This window comes from Saccopteryx bilineata, chromosome 5, assembly GCF_036850765.1.
Source record: "Saccopteryx bilineata isolate mSacBil1 chromosome 5, mSacBil1_pri_phased_curated, whole genome shotgun sequence".
Classification (NCBI taxonomy): Eukaryota; Metazoa; Chordata; class Mammalia; order Chiroptera; family Emballonuridae; genus Saccopteryx; species Saccopteryx bilineata.
This window is the reverse complement of record NC_089494.1, coordinates 251,478,159-251,500,183: the sequence shown is the minus strand read 5'-3', so window position 1 is coordinate 251,500,183 and position 22,025 is coordinate 251,478,159. Positions and strand designations below refer to the sequence as shown.

At 43.7% G+C, this 22,025-nt stretch overlaps 1 protein-coding gene across 2 annotated transcripts in view; it reads right to left on the bottom strand.

Moving 5' to 3' along the window:
* Window positions 1–2,431, bottom strand: part of ADGRA3 (adhesion G protein-coupled receptor A3) — a 110,251-nt gene extending 107,820 nt beyond the window's left edge. For both annotated transcript variants that reach the window (XM_066279429.1, XM_066279430.1), the window contains exon 1: window positions 2,037–2,431. In XM_066279429.1, the coding sequence (XP_066135526.1) occupies window positions 2,037–2,281 (245 nt within the window). In that variant the 5' untranslated portion in view covers window positions 2,282–2,431. The remainder of the gene's footprint in view (window positions 1–2,036) is intronic.
* Window positions 2,432–22,025: the final 19,594 nt, after the last annotated feature.

The following is a 22,025-nucleotide window of genomic DNA, read 5'->3' as shown; positions in this document are numbered from 1 at the left end:
TGCAACCCTGGGAAGCGCACACCCCGTTCAAACCTCAACATGCTGCTTGCTCCCCAGGGGAACCGCTCAAGGGACACTGGGTTGAAGAAGAAAAATGAAGGCAAGAGGGAAAAGAAGCATCAGAGCTACAGGAGAGAATCCAGGACATGGACCCCTGCCCCCCGCCCCCCCCCCCACACTGTTCATTCACTGTGAGAACTTGGGCAAGTCATTATTCACAGTGACCCTCAAATTCATTCCCTCGAGAAAATGACGGAGCTGGCCTGGAAGACTCTCTACCTGTCCAATACATCTGGAACCAACTTCATCCAGAACCCAGAACGTCAGCTTTACTTGATCCTTAAATAAATTATGAGTTCTTGCCAAGTAAACTTTATTAATTTCAATTTCATCTAAAGAACTTTCAGGTGCAAAAATATTGGATTAAAATAACATTCTACAGGCATTTATCTTTTCATCAGCTCATGAGAAACAATAAAAAAGTTTAACTTCTAATATTCTGAAAAGTGATTTTTCTACATTATCATTTTGGGGTTTTTTTTTCCTGTCTGTAAAGCAAAATCAACAATTTACAAGTAGTTGATCAATACAGATGGAACTGCTGAAGCTTTGGAAAAACTCGACCTAAACTTGAATCAGCTTTAGTGCCACTGATCCAGAACCCCAATGTCCCATGACTAATTCCTGAGAGCAATAAGGGGGACCTCCAACAGGGGCGCTTTCTCCAGTTGGCTCAAGGCTGTAATTAAGGTCCCATACCCTGAATTTCCACTTCAAAGAATCTGGTAACAAATAAATAAATACAGCTGCTGCCATTACCAAATGCTCAAGTGTTGGTAAAGGAGTCAAACAAAACCAAAACTTTTACTCACTTTCATGCCTCCATAAACACACACACACACACTTCAGTGTTCAACCTTTCGTGATTCAAAGGAACAGAAATGAAGGTGTCAGTAATGAGATTTTATTTATTTTACCCAATACCCTGCTTAATTTGGGTTAAATTGGAAACCATATTTTAAGTTTTTCATGGGTCCTGCTGCTCCCCTGGAGCACTTCATGTTTTTATAATGTTCTTGGGTCTTTTTTTTTTTTTTTTACAAAACAACATAGGGGAACGTGGAGCCAAGGGACTCATATTTCACTTCAATAAAAGATCCATTAGTAACAGTTTAAAGCTTTTCCAAACCAATTCATGGTTCAGAAAATACAATCAAGAGTCACTGTGGCCAACTGTTCGGCTGGAATCCGCACAACCACGCTTGCGAACTGAACTGCGAATCTCAGCACACACTGACTGAAGTTACCAGACCAAAAACTTCCCCTTCCAGGTGGCAACTCAACCCGAAAACCTATCCCTCCAGCTGGAAGGATAACAGCCCCACAGTGTTCAATCCCGAAGTGTTCTGATTCGCAACCTGAGTTCTCACACACGAAAACGGGGGAGTGAAGCCTCTCCATCTCAAATGTTTCTGGTCCTTAATAACAACTCAATTTTAAAAGGTGCTCTTTGATCGTATTAAAACTAAGATAGTCTGGAGATTGGGGAATCACACACAGGAGGAGCGTTCTGAATCCTGTGTTGTTTGGATATTGTTTTATGTTGCAAAATAGCATCCGAGTGTAACTTAACGTGCACAGAGCTAAGGACTGGCGCTCGGAATCCAGCGCAGTTTTCTGGAAGCCCGAGCACAGGATGAATGGGCTGCAACTCTGCCAACTGCATGTTTACTCGGATCCCCACGTGGCACGCGCGGCGACCGAAGCGCTTCGCCCGGCCCGCGCCTGGGAACCCGAAAACTTTTCCTTTGCAAAGTCGCGGAGCCGGAAGGCGGCTCGGAGGCAGCCTCGCGGGCTAGCCCCCGAAAGGCGCCCGGCCAGAGCCCTCCGCCCGCCGGCACCCTTGCCTGCAGCCTCCTTCATACAAAGGCGCGTGGGTGCCGGCGGGACCCGTCTCCAAAGTTGCACCCAGAGCGGCGGCGGCGCCGCCACCAGGAAGCCCCGCCGGGCGCGTCCCGGGGGCGAGGGCTACTTACAGGGTGACCGTGCGGTTGGGCAGCGTGTCCGGGGGCAGGACCTGCGCGAGCTCCAGGCTGCTGCACACCACCTTGCCCTCGGCGGCGCCCGCCGCCCTGCCGGCCGCTCGGGGCCGCCCGTCGTGCTTGCAGCCCGGGGGCAGCGCCGCGGCGCCGCGGCCACCGCCCAGCAGCGCCAGCAGCGCGAGCGGCAGCAGCAGACGCGGCGGCGGCGGGCGGCTCGGCGGGCGCGCGGGCGGCTCCATGCTGCGGGCCGGGCCTGCGGGCCGAGCGGCCGGCCTAGCGGGCCGAGCCGGCGGCCGGGAGGGCGGGGACGCGGCGCGGGCCCGGCGGCGCCCGGAGCCTCATGGCGGCCGGAGGACGGGCCCTCCTCGGCGCCGGCATGCTCTTTTGTCCGCTGCAGCCGCGCTCGGCCTCCGGGGAGCCGCGGGGTCACGGCGGCGCGGGTCGCAGCGCGCTCTGCAGCTCGGCCGGAGCGCCGCTGCCCCTCGGTGGCCGCCGCCTCCCACCCGGCCCGGCCCGGCCCGGCCCGCGGCGGCCCCGCCCTCCGCCGCCGCCCGGTCTCCTCCTCTCCCCGCGCCCAGCCGCCCGCTCGCGGCTCCGGGAGGAGGGGCGCGCGCCCGGGCCGCCCCGCCCACCGCCCTGGGGCCCGACCCCGGCCTCGGGCGGGAGCTGTGGGGGCCCCGCGGGAGGACGGTAACTCCCGGAGAGGCGGGAGAAAGTTCTAGTCCGAACTCCAGGCGGGGTGGCCAGCCTCCGGACAAAGCCGCCCCGGCCGCCCCGGGGCCGCCCCCTTCGGCCGAGGAGCCGGCTGGGCCTGAGTGTGGCGGCAGAGCAGGGCTGATTATGCCGAGTGAAAGGACAGGCGAGGGAAAAGGGTCCCAGACCAGCTAGATCGGAAGGACTCTCCTTTCCACCGCCCTTCCAGGAAGGGATTTCAAACCTCCTGCCACACTGTAAGTAGTCTCATTTGTCCCAGATACAGCAGAGCTGGGAACTTGTTCCTCGCCAAGAAAGTGGACTCCCAGACGTTTCTGGCTTTCAGTAACTAACTCTGGCTTTGACTCCTGCAAAAGACGCGTTGAGGCCTCCTTGAACCAGCAGACTTTTGAAAGAAATTCCCTTGTGACATCCAATGATATCAGATGTAACCAGTTAGAGCAATAGTGAGCAAACTAGCCAAGAAACTCCAGCTAAATACATTACATACTCTTCTATGTAAGGCTGCCTGCCCCGCCTTAACCTTTGCAAGATCAGGGTTCACTTACCCTATGTTTAAATATTTACGAGAAGTATATTAAACTAACATTAAATATAGTCTATTCTCCTGCCTTGAGAAATATACCTTAATAATAACCTGTAAGGCCAGGCCTGTGTACAGAGCTCTCAGATACCTTGGAGTTCTGCCCTGGAACATGGCGAGAGAAGAGAACCCCGCCTCAGCCTTTGACCTAAGCATTTCCATCACTGTTGCTCCCTGTGCCAGCTCCATTGTGAACAAGAGGGGCTTTCTGCATGTGTGGACACCCCAGCCCTCTCGACCAAACTCTGTCCACACCCCTGGTCTGCCCCTTGGGCCTAGGAGTGCGCACACAAGGTGTTTGGTCTTCCACTTTGGAGGACAATTCTAGGAAGAGCCCTGCTCCAGGCCTGGAAATAACCTTGGGAATTTTTCATCAGTGCATTCTAGGGTCAGAAGGAGGAAGGGGGTACAGGCTAGAGGAGCACATTGCTTGGCCCTGGAGATTTTTCACTCCCTTGGAAAGGAGAGCTATAGACACTGCCCTCTAAAACCCTTGCCTGACTCTAAGGCTTCAAGGCCAATACTACCTAAGGCCCCTACGGAGTTTATTTTGGGAACCAATCCACAGAAATCCATTTATAGGACAAGAACTTTCTCAATAGTAAGTAAATGGCCTTCATTTAACATACATCATGGCGTTAAATTTAAATACCACTTCATTTGACCAAAATTTCTTAGATTCAACTATGTAGACCTAACAGCACCCTGGCTAATACTATGTCCTATGATAAAAAATGTTCTAGGTCTGGGCTATCCAATATGGCGACTATGCCGGCTGTCTAACACTTGAAGCTAGAGTGAGGTAAGAACATAATTTCTCATTTTATTTCATTTTCATTCATTTAAATTTGAATTTAAATAGCCCAAGGTGCCTCGTGCCCACCAAGCTGAACACTGCAGGTCTCAATAGTGATGAGGAGAAAAAGTGGGAGATCGGCAGACACCACCATTAAATAACTTTCAAGCCATTAGTAAGCTTAGATGGCAAACTGGTGCTTCTGTGTTAAGTGGCCAAAACTGGTCACATTTCTCTTGAATTTATTTCAAGTATTTTATTTCCAAAGAAAATCATTATCATCATCATCATCTGTTTTCTTTATAAAGATAAAGACTTCTTACTGTAGCACTACAGGAGATTTTAATACCCATGTCATCATTGTCATAGCCACAAATTCTTACATGAACTTAGAATCTGAATGTTTTCACATAGTCCATTTCAGCCTATTGTTGAACAATGCATGTCTCTTTTGAACTTTGTTTACCGCAAATACTGACAGCAATTTGGTACATAGCCTCATTCTACTTCACTATAGGTGAGAGAGTATGTAAAGCATAGAATTATCAGGGAAAAAAAGGCTATTTCAGGTGGTACTATGACTCCGAAGAGAAACATGGAGGAAATGTTTTATGATATGGATAATTTCAGTCATTCTTGCATAGAAATCACTCATACCAGCCTGAGCAGGCGGTGGCACAGTGGATAGAGCCATAACCTGGGACGCTGAGCACTCAGCTTCAAAACTCCGAGGTCGCCAGCTTGAGTGTGGGGTCGCCAGCTTAATTGTGGGTTCATAGACATGACTTCATGGGTACTGGCTTGAGCCCAAAGTCACTGTCTTGAACAAGGGGTCACTGGCTCAGCTGAAACCCCCTGGTCAAGGCATGTATGAGAAAGCAATCAATGAACAGCTAAAGTGCCACAACAACAAGTTGGCAAGTTGGTGCTTCTCATCTCTTTCCCTTCCTGTCTGTTTCTGCCTCTTTCTGCCTGTACCTCTATCTGTCTGTCTCTCTCCTTCTTTCTCATGCTAAAAAAAAAAAAAAAAAAAAAACAAAAACAAAAACAAAAACAAAAAACAAGCCCGACTAGGCGGTGGCGCAGTGAATAGAGCATTGGACTGGGATGTGGAGGACCCAGGTTAGAGACCCCAAGGTTGCCAGCTTGAGCACGGGCTCATCTGGTTTGAGTGAAGCTCATCAGCTTGGACCCAAGGTCACTGGCTTGAGCAAGGGGTTACTCGGTCTGCTGAAGGCCCGCAGTCAAGGCACATATGAGAAAGCAATCAATGAACAACTAAGGTGTCAAAACGAAAAACTGATGATTGATGCTTCTCCTCTCTCTCCATTCCTGTGTGTCTGTCCCTGTCTATCCCTCTCTCTGACTCTCTCTCTCTGTCTCCATAAAAAAAAGAAAGAAAGAAAGAAAGAAAGAAAGAAATCACTCATACTATCTTTAAAATTAAATATCATAGATCACAAAATAGCAGAATATTAAAACTGGAAAGGGCTTTAGAACAGCACTGTAGTTCTTTGAATGTGCACAACTGTCTGTTACGTTGAACCAGAGTGGGTTCAAAAGATGTGGTACGTGAATCCACACGTACAAAGATCTCAGAGGATGTTACTGTCTGAAACTTCCTGTCACTCATGCTCGGTGACACCAAACTCTTCACTTTCATTAAGCTACCCCAACCCTGGCGGCTGCTTGCAGGACAGGTCTATCTGCTGCTGTTCCTCCCCCTCAGGCGTCAAGAATATTCTACCGTTTGAAGTTGCAGGACTTAACAGTTCCCTTCAAAGTTTTTACTGGGTTTGTGATTGTCCCACTTTCGAACACACCATAGAAACTGTTTTGAGAAATCGCTTGTAACCATATTCATGTACACGCCATTCAGTAAAGCTGCATTGCATCAACTGCTGCTGTTGGGATGGTAGATGGACCACATTCCAAAGCGTCTATGCTGCAGATCCTGTCTTGCTATGTTATGTAAGGCTTGTAGGAGATACCAGGGAAACAAACACTCAAAGATGCTTTGTTTTTCCTCCTAATGTAGACATTGTAATCGCTATGTGTGTGAATCCATATGTAATAAGTATATGTGTATATATACATATCTGGCACCCTATTCATTAACAATTTCTTGTACATGCCAGTCTTCTTTCTTCTCTACCATACTGTGAGCCCCTACAGGCTTTTCCCGACCACCACCCCCTTCTTAAATTACTCCCTCCCACCTTCAATCACTCCCTATTATGTTACTCAAGAATCTAGACCAATTACCTAGAGACCAAGTTTAGATAACAGAGCTTGTTTGGACCTGAAGATATCTACCTTTTTAAATTTATTTGTTTTTCACTTTGATGTCCGTTGGCCTCCCCCCCACCCCACCCCACCCCCCCACCCCCGCAGTACTAGCTCTATGACACTCTGTCTTACTCACTCACTCTCTGGGGCAGACACTGGGGGATGCTGTCAAAGAGCCGTTACCAAACTTGCTCTCTCTCAGCGACTGAAGACGTTAACCGTTTCCCAGCCTCCCTTCCAGGTACTGGTGGCTCTAACCTAGTTCTAGGCCAAACGACTAAACGGATTGTGCTGTCCACTGCGGTCGGCACTAGCTACATGTGAGTATTTCAATTTAAAGTAAGTAAAACTAGGACACGCTAGCCACGACGCAATCGCTTGCCGACTATCTGTGGCTGGCAGATACTGTTTCCGACAACACAAGTGACGAAGTGCTTTCAACGTCACAGAAAGTTCTCTCGTCAGTACCAGTCGGAGGGGAAGTCTGCAGGGAGGCCTCAGGATGGACATTGTTTATGTGATGAAAAGAGACTCATGGGTGATGTCTGTCACCACCCCTGTTCGTCTGGCTCTGGAGGTGGTATTGTGAAGACATGGTACCTGAAGCTGAAACAGGTCTTGTGACCACAAGGCAAGAAGCCCAAAGGAAAATCCCAAAATATTCAGAGGAAATGGGAAGACCCAAGCCATTGGGATCCCTGAGGTCATAGTGGTGCTGCCATTCGGGCCATTGGACTTACTTTTATTGGTGATGGGTATTCTGTTTTACACCACTGTTACTGTGGTGTTCTAGTGCCGAGAACAGTGTCTGGCATGTGGTACGAAGTCCAAAGTGTTGATTTCCATAATCGTACTCATCTTTATGTTCCAGACATCTAACCCACTTCTTCACATATATTAGCTGGTAGGTAAAAGCTTTTTTGAATTAAATATTTTGGATAACTAGGCATAAACTCCCAGCTAAAATCAACTAACTTGAGAAGATTGACTCAAGTTTTGTCTTCTAGAAGCAAAAGGAAATGAGTATCTTCATGATGAAATTGGCAGGAGAAAGAATGGCAACTTGTAGCACTTGACCTGCCTCAGTGACACTTCCGTGAACCCTGTTAATAAACAGGCTCTCTGTTTATTTTTGCATCATTTCATGTTAACCTATTAAATTGTAACTGCTGTGGTTTATATTTTTAGTTATTACGTAGCGTGTGCTAGAATGTGTGCTTGGTCACTATCCAGGACCCAGATAGAAACAGCAATAGTATCTCAAATAACTCCCGAGCCTCTTTAGACAGCTCAGCTCCTGTTCTGGCTTCCTAGTTAGTAGCAGTAGTGACCTTTGACATGTCACTAAATCTCACCTTTCAGACAGAATGGGAGTTTGAATTGGAACCAGCTTTCAAATGCTCTGATTTTATCCAGCTGAAACATGAATTCTTTTGTTTGTCTGCTCCCTCCAGTGTCTGAAATGTATCCCTGTGACAGTTAAATGCTCTTTCTGGTTGACCCAATATCTTTCTGAAATGGCATATTCTTTCCCCACTGCAAAGTAATTATCATCAATTTTAAATATGAAGACGAAGTATGAAGCAAAGATTAGCCAGCCGTGCCACATGGGGGATTATCTTGATGTCACTGTTGTCTCCAACTGTATGACCAGGTATTTTAGCACAGAAGTTGTGAAACAGAAAGGCTCACAGTCCAAATTAAGATGCTCTAATCACACAGCTTATTCTATCCATTTGAAACACATGGTGTGAATCAGGGAAAGCGATGGAGTATCCACAAAGAATAAAATACAAACAGATGAGAGCTTACACCACCTTAATATTGGGTCATACAATGTTCGTATGAAATACCTACGTCAGTCTATCTGTCACTTTGTCTTCTAACTCAGACACATCGGACTTCCCTACTACTGGTGTGGTTTCAAACCCTGAGAGTTGACTTTGAGCAAGTTGACTGAACAAATTTAGTATATCTGGAGTCAACAGCTCACTTGTTCTGTTAGAAAGATGCTTGGGAGCTTGTGCATGGCCACAATCATAACTTGCTTAATCAGCACCTTTGAATGTTATTTGTGCCTCTTAAACAGAGAACACAGTGAGCCAGGTTGGATGTCACCAGTGGAAATTTGATGTTCAGCCCAACAATTATTGAGCATCTTATATGCTCTGTGCATAGTGATGAGTCTTAAATATTTGTGCATACATAGTCCTTGCATCCTTTTCTACCTCTATGCAATGTTTACCTTTGTTTCATTATTTTTATCTGCTTACCATACATGTATTCTTTTCTTTCTATGTTTACCATGGCTCACAAGCTATATGCTTCTCTATTTAATGTCATCTATTCTTCCTTTTTTTCTATAATTTTTATAGCAGAATTAAATATTTTAAAATAATTCAGAAAACATATTATGTGACAGATGAAACAATAGACTTTGGGGAAATTGAGAAATTTAATCCATGTCAGAGATGTAGATAGTTTCTCCAAAAAGCAGTATTCCCTGAGTGTCTATTTCCCAAATATAACTAGTGTATCTAAACTGTCTTGTTATATCAGCTATCTATGTTATTACCAGTTTTTCTTCTATGTAACAAGTATAATAATTAATATCCATCAACCAGCTAGTAACTTGTAATGATAGGCACAGCAGCAGATGTGCCAATCATGACCCTTCAGTCTAAATTAAAAAAAAAAAAAACCACAAAAAAAGGAAAAAGAGCCCTGGCTGGTTGGCTCAGCGGTAGAGCGTCGGCCTAGCGTGCGGAGGACCCGGGTTCGATTCCCGGCCAGGGCACACAGGAGAAGCGCCCATTTGCTTCTCCACCCCTCTGCCACGCTTTCCTCTCTGTCTCTCTCTTCCCCTCCCGCAGCCAAGGCTCCATTGGAGCAAGGGTGGCCCGGGCGCTGGGGATGGCTCTGTGTCCTCTGCCTCAGGCGCTGGAGTGGCTCTGGTCGCAACATGGCGACGTCCAGGATGGGCAGAGCATCGCCCCCTGGTGGGCAGAGCGTTGCCCCTGGTGGGCGTGCCAGGTGGATCCCGGTCGGGCGCATGTGGGAGTCTGTCAGACTGTCTCTCCCTGTTTCCAGCTTCAGAAAAATGAAAAAAAATTAAAAAAATAAAAAATAAAATAAAAAAAAAGGAAAAAGAAACATTTCCTTTTTCATCCTTAGTGTCAGTTAACATGAAAATCCGTTTGTTGAGCTGAACAGATTGGAAGGTATATTTGAAATTATACATTTCTTACAAAGTAATTACCACTTTGAATCAACCTCTGAATCAGTATGGTAATAAAACACTGAATACCTTCTAGGATTTCTATAATATACTTTAAACACACTCGTATCACTTAGAATCCTCAAACATTATTACGTCACAAATAATTTGGTTATATAAATTAAACTTTTAAATTTTAATTTAGAGTTATTATTTCACTCAGTCACATGTATTGTGGATACCAGGATTGTTTTAGATTCTATGTCAACAAGTCAGACTGTGTGTATAGTTTTCTGTGACATTGTAGAATGCTAACAGACAGGGGAAAGTGCTGAAGTAGAAAGGAAAATCATTGACTTTTGAAATCAGCATATCTGGATTAATATATATATTGAACTCGATCCTTAGCTGGGTTACCGTACACAAGTTCACTTCTTAATGCCTAAGTTTCTTCAGTTGTTGTGAGTTTTGATTTAATATTTAATCTAAAATTTAATTCAATTAATGTGATAACATCAAAAGCATGTAACACATGATTTTTACATCTTTAAGTGCCTGGTGAAAGATAGTTGAGCCCGAATTTAGCTCGTTGCCTTTTATTCTAGAGAGAGAAGCCAAGGTCTGAGGTTAAATGAATGTGTGTGAGGTTGTACCCTTGGTTCACGTGGAAGCCTGAGCCAGAGATCTGGGAAAACTCCGCAGGTTTAATTGTTTTCTCTTATAAACTTGTAATCAGACTTTCTTAGAAACGTAGTCATGAGTTTTGAACGAGTCACCCACTGAAGATCTGTTTCCCTACCTGAAAAATTGAGAAACCCATTAATTGTCCCCACATTCTGGTAACGTTGGAAAGTAAAGAAAGGATGCATGGAATCGGTCACTGGGAAAAACATCCTGTATACTCCTAACCTGTCATTATAAACATTATAAAATACAAACGCGTTTCATCTTCAGTCACACTACATTGCAATTATACATATATAGTCAGCTCCTTTCATCTCTAGATTTCTAAATACCCCCAAAATAAGTGCTGTGGACATTTTTAGCTAATTTTTCAATAGTTCTACTAGCAAGACAAAAATGGGGAATTGAAGCAATTATACAGAAAATTCCAAAGGAAGCAAGCCCATTACCTCCACAGGTTCTGTCGCAGTTCTGTTTGTGCAGGTAATTACCTCAATTGTTCTAACCCCTTGGAAAGGGAATGCCCGTCACCACACAGAGTAATAGGTGGATATTCTAAGTTCAGTTCTGTATACCTGAGATGCTCCTGAGGTATGGTCTATGAAGGCAAAGCTTTTACTTGTTGATTACTGTATCCACAGCACCTTAACAGCACCTGGCATGAAGTAGGTACTCCATAAGTATTGTCAAATGAATAGATGAATGAATGAATGAATGAATGAATGAATGAATGAGCCAAAGAATGGAGAGCATTTCTCCATTTATTAATGTGTCTTTCCATGACTACTACCAAATAATAACCACAATTTAATTGTTGTTTGGTAACTTAAGCAAAATGTTTCTTTCTTTCTTTTTTTTTTTTTTTACAGGGACAGAGAGAATCAGAGGGACAGATAGGGACAGACAGACAGGAATGGAGAAAGATGAGAAGCATCAATCATCAGTTTTTTGTTGCGACACCTTAGTTGTTCATCGACCGCCTTCTCATATGTGCCTTGACCACAGGCCCTCAGCAGACCAAGTAACCCCTTGCTCGAGCCAGCGACCCTGGGTCCAAGCTGATGAGCTTTTTGCTCAAACCAGATGAGCCCGCGCTCATGCTGGCAACCTTGGGGTCTCGAACCTGGGCCTTCTGCATCCCAGTCCGACACTCCATTCACTGCGCCACCACCTGGTCAGGCGCAAAATATTTCTTTATGAGGTCAACTCTCCAGCTCACTTGACAGTGCTTTGAAACTTCTCATACTTGCACTTATGCCTTAAATCTATTTGAATATTTGATACTCTCATTGCTAGATTATAATTGGTAATACCCCAGCCCTCTGACTCTACTGTCTGTTCCTATCATGCAAAGTTACTCATCTAAGTGAAGCCTGTTTGGCTGTAAAAGCTCTGAATATTAAGTTCTAAATCCACTTAATTAGCTTCTCTAATCTTCATTATATAAAACTCAGTCCCTTCTAATGGGAGTATATAATCAAAACCATCTGCCTGGCAACTAATATGGCAATACACAGAGGCAGAGCAAACTAACTTGACAGTAGTCCTTATGGAAAATAATACAGTAATTGATAAATAATAATGGAAGAATAAACTGTTTCATGTACTCACAACTGTAAACTTAATTTTGCCCCACCCTGTATAAAGAGTCTTAGGAGGAAGGGCAATTTCTGTTTAGGGTGCTGTCCTGTACACACTGTGACAACCCTTTAGTTGAGAATCTCAGGGGTTATTGGTTACTCCGTCAGCTAAGAACACTGCATTTCCTGCTGTTGCTCTTCTTGGCTTTGTGTAGCCCCCCCTGCTCCCCACAGTAAGACTCTGAAAAGAGGACAGTCAAGAGTCACCTGTTTCTTGGTGCCTCCCCATGACACTATGAATTTCTATCTGACTATTTCTATGTTTGTCAAGAACTGTTCCCGGTGAAAGTGACAGAAACACAGCTCCAACTGGTTTAAAAACAAAAGGGAATTCCGTTTGGGTCCCCAGGTCTGTCTCGCTCTCTCTCCATCTCTTTCGCACTTTGTGGCTTTGTTCCATGGAAAGAACTACTCACCAAGTAACTGAAAACCTGCTGGGGACTTCACCCTTACATTGTCTTCATATTGTAAATCCCCTGCAGAACAATCGCTCTCCCTCCCAGTGTTCCCTGCGAGGGCTGTGACTCGCCTGTCTTGGGTCACATCCCTGAAGGAAGGATGGGGACAAGGGAGTCCTCTGACTGACCTGGCCTGGGTTGAAAATACACCTCTTGGAACAAGTGTAGGATGGGTGATTTCCCCAGATAAGCACTGTGCATCATGATGGCAGAGAGAAGCTGTCCACTGGGCCGCCTTTACCTCGAATGGCCCGGCGCGTAGGAGGAACATAGAAAGTAAAGGTCACAGGACGTGCATCACGTTTTCTCCTGAATGGAAGGCTTGCAAACCAATGTTGATGGCTTCTTTATGTTTCTATGTTGTTTGTTATGTTTTAGAGTGTTCATAAATTACTAATATAATTTTAAAATTAAGGATTATTTTTAGAATTTATTCTTTGTAGTGAATAAATGGATGATTATTATTACTGAGTTTACCGTGTGAAAGTACTCTTCTCAGTGCCGAGAGCAAATTCAGTGAGTAAAAAAGGCTTGGTCACCACCTTCGGGGTACTTGTCAGCTGAGAAGGATAGGCATGCACCCATTTAATTACTGCTGTGAAGGTCTTTACATTTCCTAGGCAAAGGATAATTATTATTTTAAAGTTACAAGCTATTATTACTCACTGCTTATCAACAGACTTCTTTCTTTCATTAAAGAGAGATCAAAGATTTAAGTATAAAAAATATTATAAAATGTTTTAAAAATCATACATGTGTGTGTGCATATATGTGTGTAACTCCCCATGTAGGAGGATATGTGTGTGTGTGCATATAAACCACAAGACACATACCTCAAATAGGTTAATTTTATCTCATAAAATTTTATATTCTGCCTGAACCAATAATGTGAAACAATCCAAAGTCAAGTTGTTAAAACACACACACACACACACGCACACACAACTTTGCACTAGATATAGTAAAGGAATAATTTATTTTTATTAAACATAATTTTTATTTATTGATTTCAGTGAGAGAGGAAGGGGGAGGGGGCACATCTAGCTGTCCCTGTATGTGCCCTGACTGGGGATTGCACCAGCAACCTTTGTACCTCGGGACAGTGCCCTCACCAACTATGTCATGTGAAAGAAAAAAAAAACACCTTACAAATTAGTAAGAAAATGTTCAACAGGTGAAGTATATGAATAGCTGTCTTACAGAAAGAAAAATAAAAGGTGTGAAATGTGAAAGGATGCCCAGTCTCACTGTTTATCAAATGCAGGCAAACAAACCCACAGACAAAAGTAGAGAAACTAATTTTGACCCATCAAATTGGAAAAAAATTAAAGAGTTAGGTAATATTTGGTAACATCTAGGGCAGAAGAGCCAACTTCCTTCTACATAGTTGGATAGTTGGAATAATACAAATGGATATATGTTTTTCTTTTGCTTTTTCCTCCCAGTTTTATTGAGATATAATTAACTGTTAAGTTTAAGGTGTACAATGGTTTGATATGATATGTTTATAAATTGTAAAGTGATTACCACTTTTATCCTGTCATGTAGTTACATGTGCTGAGAACATTTAAAATTTACTCTCTTAGCAGCGTTCAAGTGCATGATATATTATTACTAGCTATACTCACCATGCTGTAAATTACGGATACAACTCTTTTGTAGGCTAATCTGGTATCATCTTTCAAAAAGATTAACAGGTATTTACTATTAATATCCTTTTATATAGCAACTTCATGGAACATTGATGCATGTTTTCTGTAATGACAAAAGACTGGAAACAGCATATGTCTATTAGCAAGTTAAATAAAGAGAGTGGGTTCGATAAATTACATTAAAGCACTAAGAAATGACACTTTTTTTTATACAGTTTTTTTTAATTCATTTTAGAGAGGAGAGAGAGAGAGAAAGGGGGGAAGAGCAGGAAGCTTCAACTCCCATATGTGCCTTAGACCAGGCAAGTACAGGGTTTTGAACTGGCAACCTCAGCATTCCAGGTTGATGCTTTATCACCTGTGCCACCACAGGTCAGGCCCAGAAATGACACTTTTCCTCAAGGGAAGAGTTGAGGAGAGAGAGTAAAGGAGGATCTCTGTGTGCGGTGATGATCTCCTAGTTAATTTGAAAAAAGAAATATAGTTGATACTCATTTCTATAAGTGTATGTGCTTTTGTGTGTATTTGTACTGTGTATATATGGTGGAGTACCTTTGGGAGGATACAAAGAAGCCTAATAAAGGGATACTTTAACTCTGGGAGAGGGATGGCCTGTGAGGAAATGTATTTCATTGTATACCTTTTTTTTAATATTTGATTTAAAAAAATCTAGACATGCAAGTATTTACTTTTTAAGAAGACAAAATGAGTTAAAAATAGACTGAGGGCAAAAATTGTATATATATGTTTTAATCTTTGACATTAGTAGATAGCAAATCATCAGAATATATTCTATTTGTTTCAAGAAGAATCTCTTTTAAAAGCCTCTTCTTATTTAAGTGTAAAAAATACAATGACCTACCTGTGAAAAACCTATAAAGCAAGAAAGTATCTACTGCCCTAAGGAAGTCCTTTGAAAAAAAAAGGGGGATTAACCAAAACCAGGCTTTTAAAATATCGTTTCAAATGTAGATCAGGGCACTGAGGGCAAGTAAGTTTGTGAGGGGACCAGGGAGATTCCTGGGAGCGCAGGGATGAGACTGCTGCCCAGGACCACCCTGAGGCTCCAGGACCCTGCTGAGGCTCCAGGACTCTACTGAGGCTCCAGGACCCTGCTGAGGCTCGTGGCTTTACCTCTCTGAGGGACTTAAGTGGTCCTGAGGGGGCTGTGTGGTGAGGATCATTTTAGCTGAGCTCAGCAAGTGCCTCCTGTGGAAGGCTCCTGCAGCTGCAGAGAAAATGGAACATCTGGGAAGATTAGAAAAGACCAATTCTTCAGGGATTCCAATGGAGGGGAGTTGTGCTGTGGGCTGAAGCTGGTGAAGTAGACACCAGGAAGATCTGGCAAAGGGAAGACCTGGCAAGGGTGTGTGTTTGTTCATGAAGAAGGTTGTTTTTCACCTTAATAACAGTTGGAAGCTATGGGAGGGTGGAGAGCAGAGGGAAGACACAATGCACGTTGCAGTTGTATGCGCTGCTTTTGGCTCCTAGGTGGAAATTGGAGGGGGGTGGGGTACTGTGCAGGAGTAGAGTCGACAGAACAATTAGGTATCTCTAGCCAGAGATGAGAGATTATTCCGGTAGCTTCGACTCGGACGGTGGAAATAGGGATGAAGAGAAGTGGGTCTATGTGAATGATAAAATATTTAAGAAACCACAAGATTCCTTTTTGAGATTGGAGGGAGATGTCACAGGTGCCCCCCAGTTCTTTGACTTGCCTGGGTGTGTGAGGATGTTTTCAGGAGGATAGGAAATGCTGGAGGAGGAGCAGTTTGCAGAGGAGGATCAGGAGCGTCGTTGGGACATGTTGAGGCCAAGGTCTATTTGAAGCATTCAACCGGTGGTGGTGAATGGCCCTATTATAGTTGGAAGTTTGCAGCATGATCTGGAGATATATATATACACACACACCATATTTTTCGCTCCATAAGAAGCACTTTCTTTCCCCCAAAAAGTAGAGGGGAGAATGCTTGTGCATCTTATGGAGCAAAAAATACGGTATTTTATTAAATATTTATCACCTCATTTGGTTCAGAATATTTTTTTTTTCTTATTTTCCTCCTTAAAACACTGTGTCTTATGGAGCAAAAATTACGATGTGGCCCTGGCCAGTTGGCTCAGTGGTAGAGCGTCGGCCTGGCCTGCAGAAGTCCCGGGTTCAATTCCTGGCCAGGGCACACAGGAGAAGCGCCCATCTGCTTCTCCACCCCTCCCCCTCTCCTTCCTCTCTGTCTCTCTCTTCCCTTCCCGCAGCCGAGGCTCCATTGGAGCAAAATTGGCCCGGGCACTGAGGATGGCTCTATGGCCTCTGCCTCAAGTGCTAGAATGGCTCTGGTTGCAACAGAGCGACGCCCCAGATGGGCAGAGCATCGCCCCCTGGTGGGCATGCCGGGTGGATCCCGGTCAGGCGCATGCGGGAGTCTGTCTGACTGCCTCCCGTTTCCAACTTCAGAAAAATACAAAATAAATAAATAAATAAATAAATAAATACGGTGTGTGTGTGTGTGTGTGTGTGTGTGTGTTGTCATTGTCAGAGCATATAAATTGTATTTGAAGCATAGGTGAGAATGAGATTTATTAAGTTAAAAACTATATTTTTATATAAATAAAAATATTTATAATATATATATATATATATATATAGAGAGAGAGAGAGAGAGAAGGGAAAAGGGATTAGGTACCATCTATCCTAAAGAACTTAAAACTTTTAAGCGTTGGGAGAGAAGCAGGTAGCAGAAAAGGAACAAGAAGGGTTGGCAATAAGAAAATAAAGCCCAAGTTGGGCACTTTCAAAAACTAATAATGTCGTAATGCCTGACTGATGATAAATCTCTATGATCATTTGATTTCTTCTTGTTTTACGGTTAATGAGATTACCGTACTTGACAAGTAAGATTTGGAGAAATCTTTCTTAATTAAGAGCAATAGCTACTTTGAATCATCAACCTTTCTTAAGTGGCCTCTGAAACACCGGAGGAAATGAATGCCAATCCAGCACCAGAGGAACAAAGCCACGCCAGCCCGGAAAGCTCCAGATCACCGTCCGGCATGCCGCACCCAACCCAGTGACACTCTGTCCCCCCAAGCTGTCATCCCCTCTCCTGAGCTAACAGAGTCCTTTACTGTCCCTGATGCGGCTTCTTATAAGGTGCTTCCGAGTCTTACTAATAAGCTTGGAAACTGTAGCTGAGTTCTCTGCAGCTGTGGCAGGAATCAAGAGAGAATGGTGGTTTTCTTTGTGTCTCCTCTCAGTTTTTTAGAAGACAGAGCTTAACATTCCATGCCCGATGGCACCCAAGGCCTTTCTAAGGATTCTGTGGCCAGCCAGTCACAATGCAAGAATACCTTACCAGTAAGTCATTGAACTGGGGCAGCTTTTTGCCCATTTATTTATTTTTAAATATTCTAGTTCTTCACAAAGTCTCCACCAAAATTTTGTCCTTTGGTAAAATTAGAGGGCCGACTTCCAGAAGAAGTGTTTTATTATGTTTTGTTTGGTTCTCTTTTGATTGTCTTTAGAATGCGAAGCCAGGGTCAGTAAGCTTGTCCTACCAAGGGCCAAATGGTAAGTATTTCGGCCTTTGCCGGCTCTATAGTCTCTGTGACCACCGCAATGCTGAAAGTGGGGATGGATGGCACATTCATTAACGAGCGTCACTGTGTTGCGATTAAACTTTATTCATGAACACTGCAATCGGGGTTTCATGTAATGTTCATGCGTCATGAAATGTTATCCTTTTGATTTTTCCCCACCATCCATTTAAAAATACGAAAGCCATCTTAGCTTGTAGACTTCCTAACAGGAGACGGTCAACTGACTTCTGCTCTCCGTGCGACCAGCAGAGCAGGCCTTGACCTGGACTGTCACCTCCTTCTTCCCTCTACCCAATAATTAATTCAGAAACTTTATTTTTCAGTTGTTGAAAAAGAAAATGTTAAACCCTGGGGGTGGGGGCAAAATAATAGGGCAAATATTGGAGTCCAGTTCTTCCGACATTCTTAGTCCGGGCAAGCTCGGTAGTCTGCACCGTCCAGGGATGGCTTTTTGCCTGGGGTTGATAAGACATAATGGTGACAGCTCAGATACGGCTTCCAAAGACGAATTCTCACCCCTCGAGCCAAAGCTGAATCAGAAGTATTGTCGGTGAGAAGGGTGTCTGTCAATTCAAGGGAACCAAAGCCGGCTTGGAGCTGATGTTGAAGCAGATATTTGAAATGTAATTATAAGCACTTAGGGCCATTTTGGGAGGGAGTCTAACCTGAGAAGTTCTCTTGGTAGCAGCCTGCAAAATCAATACGAATTCTTAAAATGAATTTGAATGTTTCCTGAGCCCTTAGCCAGAGTCACTTTGGGCCAAAATGTCAAGTAGGCAGAAATGTGGTACAATTCCTAACAAGTGGTACAAGTCATTTATTATCTGTCTTTGTTTCAGGCTACCTGACCTAAATTTAACCAATAAGGTCATGCAAATTTCTTCTGAATGTTTTATACCCAAGACGATCTGCCGACCCCATTTCAGAAAATCTATACTATTTCTCTATTAAAATGCATCCTTCTTATAAAACCAACTCATAATGATGACTTGGGACGAAGCCTTTATTTCATTTTCCCACTGTTTATCTAACTTGAGACAGAAGAAAATGCGGTCTTCTACAAAGGCAGTCCTGTGATGAGATCAGCCGGAAGGCATGACCAACTAGAGGTCCTCTGAACTTGATAACAAGAACACAATAAAGATCTGTCACTCTCAGGCTTTCCAAGAATAATTCTCAAAATCGAACCTCAGACTAATAGCCAGACTCTGGAAGCTGAAGAAAGGTCATTGGTGAGAAATGTTGGGATAGCCTTTTCACAACACGCTCTTCCTCAAACCACCACATCCTCCCCTTTGCTCAACTTCTTCTGGTGACACTCTCCTTGAGGCATTTAAGGTAGAGCAGCCACTAGCACTTGAAGCTGAAAAGGCTAATCGGAAAGAGGGTAGGTTTTTATTCACCCAAATGAGCTTTGGAGACACCCAGCCTGATCTCCCCTCGCCCTTTGCCTGAAAATAGTCCACGGCCCTGTAAGGTTACGCATCACAGCGAAGGGAGCCCTGCAGCTCTCCTCTGCAAATACTGTTCCTCTTTGTTCCTCCGCCTGCCCCCGCCCGCCATACAGACAAAGAGAGGACAGAATTGTCCCCTTCAGATACTCTTCCCGAGTTTCCAATTTGGGATAAGCTGAGTTTTAATTTTATTACAAGTACAAGCAGTTTCCTTCTACGATAAAAGAACAAAGTTGGTGGCTCCTTATATGGAACATGGTTTCTTAGGCAAGTCAAGAGCGGCCATCCAATGAACAGGGGGAAGTCAGTGATTTGGAAGCATGCTGGGACTACTGGGGTGACTGAGAGTTTGTACAAGCTAACGCAAAAGAGATGGTCAGATAATTGGGAAGTTATAGTATATTAACAGGGGGTGTTTGTCAAGGCTAAAAGCTGGGCTAGTCAGATAAGGCAACTGTAAGAGGCCACCGGGAGAGAGACAGGTGCATTCCCTAGGATATGGTGACGTGGTCCAGGCGCCAGTGAGTGTCAACTCTCAGGAGTTATTTCTCCCACGATTTCAGAGAGTGAATATTCCAGGTGAATTTGATTCTGAGCTGAAATGCCAGAAACCTACGGAAAGTGTGGAATGCTTTCTCCTTTCACATACAGGGTGGGTGGAACACACATCGCAGGACTTGTACCTTGAGTAGGGTGAGCACTAGCCACATTGAAATGGTCACTGCAGGGAGTGACACTGGGAATTTAACTTTTTGGATTCTTCCCACTCACGCAACTGTTACAGCAAATTATTTGGAACTTCCGAAATGCCTCTGTAATTTATTATTTGTTGGTACCAGAAATATGGTGTAGAAATATGGGCTTAAAGCTAAGAAGTGGAAGCACTAAACTCTAAGCTTTAAATTGGAAGAATGTTTTATAATGTTTGTATCCGTGACACATCTCAGAAGAGCTGCATAACACAAAGGGGAAAAACTTGGGTTCTAGATTACTAGGGGCAAGCATTTGGTGGAAAGAATTAAATGAAATTCCTTCTCAACCTTTTACTACAGTGGATGCATCTACGTTAACCATCTGCACTTTGAACCCTTGCAGATGCAGAGACAGGAAATTCTCTGCCAAGACTGGAAGTTCTTTGCAATTGGTAAAAAGCCTCCAAGGATATTAAGAGTTAAGTAGGGCCACTGCTCAAGAGACAGAAGAAGAAAAGATTAGCAAAACACCAAAATGAAGAAGAGGAAAGATACTAATGAAACATATTTAGAGTCTCTTTACTGGCATCTTATCCACTAATCTGGTAGACTGATTAAACATGATATGGACTTGTGGAGAGGAAGAACATTTTTCTCTCCCCTTCTAGGTTCTTCTGGCTGGTCTAGTAATCAGATCAACATGGGACAGAAGCACACAAGAAAATAACCAAACTTAATTACATTTGTGCACATGGGAACCCCACATACAGCAGAGGGGCAGAGACCCCACACACATGACAGTTCAAAGATAGAAAGGGAAATGTGGTACATAGGATGTTCTCAGGGATGAGGTGTAAGGTGCCTTAGGGCTTCAGAGGGAGGAAGGTCATCACAGGATGGTAAGAAGAACAGGTGTTCCATAGTTATATGTTTGTACTGCCCTATAGGTTGGTCATAAAAAACGTTTTTCTGGGGATAACTCTTTATTATGAGCAAGGACCCCAATTTGTATTTCTTAAGGAAGAGGTAAAAGCTTCTCTTGAGCCCACAGAATCTCAATTGCTTTTAGCTAAAAATAATCCAAATATCTAAGTAGCTTATCTGAGAGAGGTCTGTTCTGAATCCCATCAGAGTATATTATATTAAATCGTAGAGGTATATACTCTATCAATTCATCATTATATAGCTTATCTACCTCCTTATAGCTTATTTGAAGATAAGATTTTTGATTTGAAGAGTAAGGTTGGGAACTAAAACCAGTGATCCTTAGCCACAGTTTAGTCATTTGAGAATTAAAAGTCCTATTCCCCTTCCGCCCCATAGCAGTTTACCTTAACATGACTTGACTATTCCATTGTCTTCATTGGTGTGTCTTTCATAAGACCCCCTCCAGACTTCAGTGGAAAGCATCAACACGCAGTTTGCATCCTAAGATTCTTTGAACGTCTTGCCTCAAAAATCCTTGCCTTCCTGTTTTCAACAATCCTGGACTGTTGGTTTCTGAATCCTCACACAATTCCCCTCAAGCCCTCTTACACTGAGAGACCTGCCTTTAACTATGAATTCTCAATGAATTCTGACTTTCTCTCCTACTAAGATATGACCAAAACTTTATGGAGGTCCCGTTCTCTATGGAAACAGTAGGCAATACACTTTGCCTTGTGCTGTCCATAGGCTGTTGGGGAATATTTCAGGAGCCCACGTTCAACAAGGTCTTTTTATAATTGTTTTGCATAGAGCAAAATTACAGGTCTAGCTTTCGAGAATACTTACAGATGACCAATTTGTGATGGGATCTTTAAAAGACAAATTGCTATAACTTCTGCCTGCACCTTTAAAAGACAGCGTCAGTGTAATCCTGAGAAATCTATAATGGTCTCAGTAACTCTGGTGTAGGAACTTTCAGTAATACATGGCGCCTGGTGTACTTGCTACTGCTGTTGGCACGGCATGGCCAGCATGGCCTTCTTTCTTGCCCTCACGTTTATTTCTCGTGAGGACTCTCTCTGGTTTCTGGTCCTCTGGAGAGTCACTGTTGGGTGAATAACTGAAGTCACTTGATACCACCACGTCATAGGTGCTGTTTCTGCACACTTTCACTAGTGGATTTTGAACAGCACGTTCTCTTCAAGTGACCCTGCTTTTGACCGAAAGTGTAATGTATGTTGTCCCAGCTTTTATCTCATCACCCGGCATTAAGGGAAAAACCA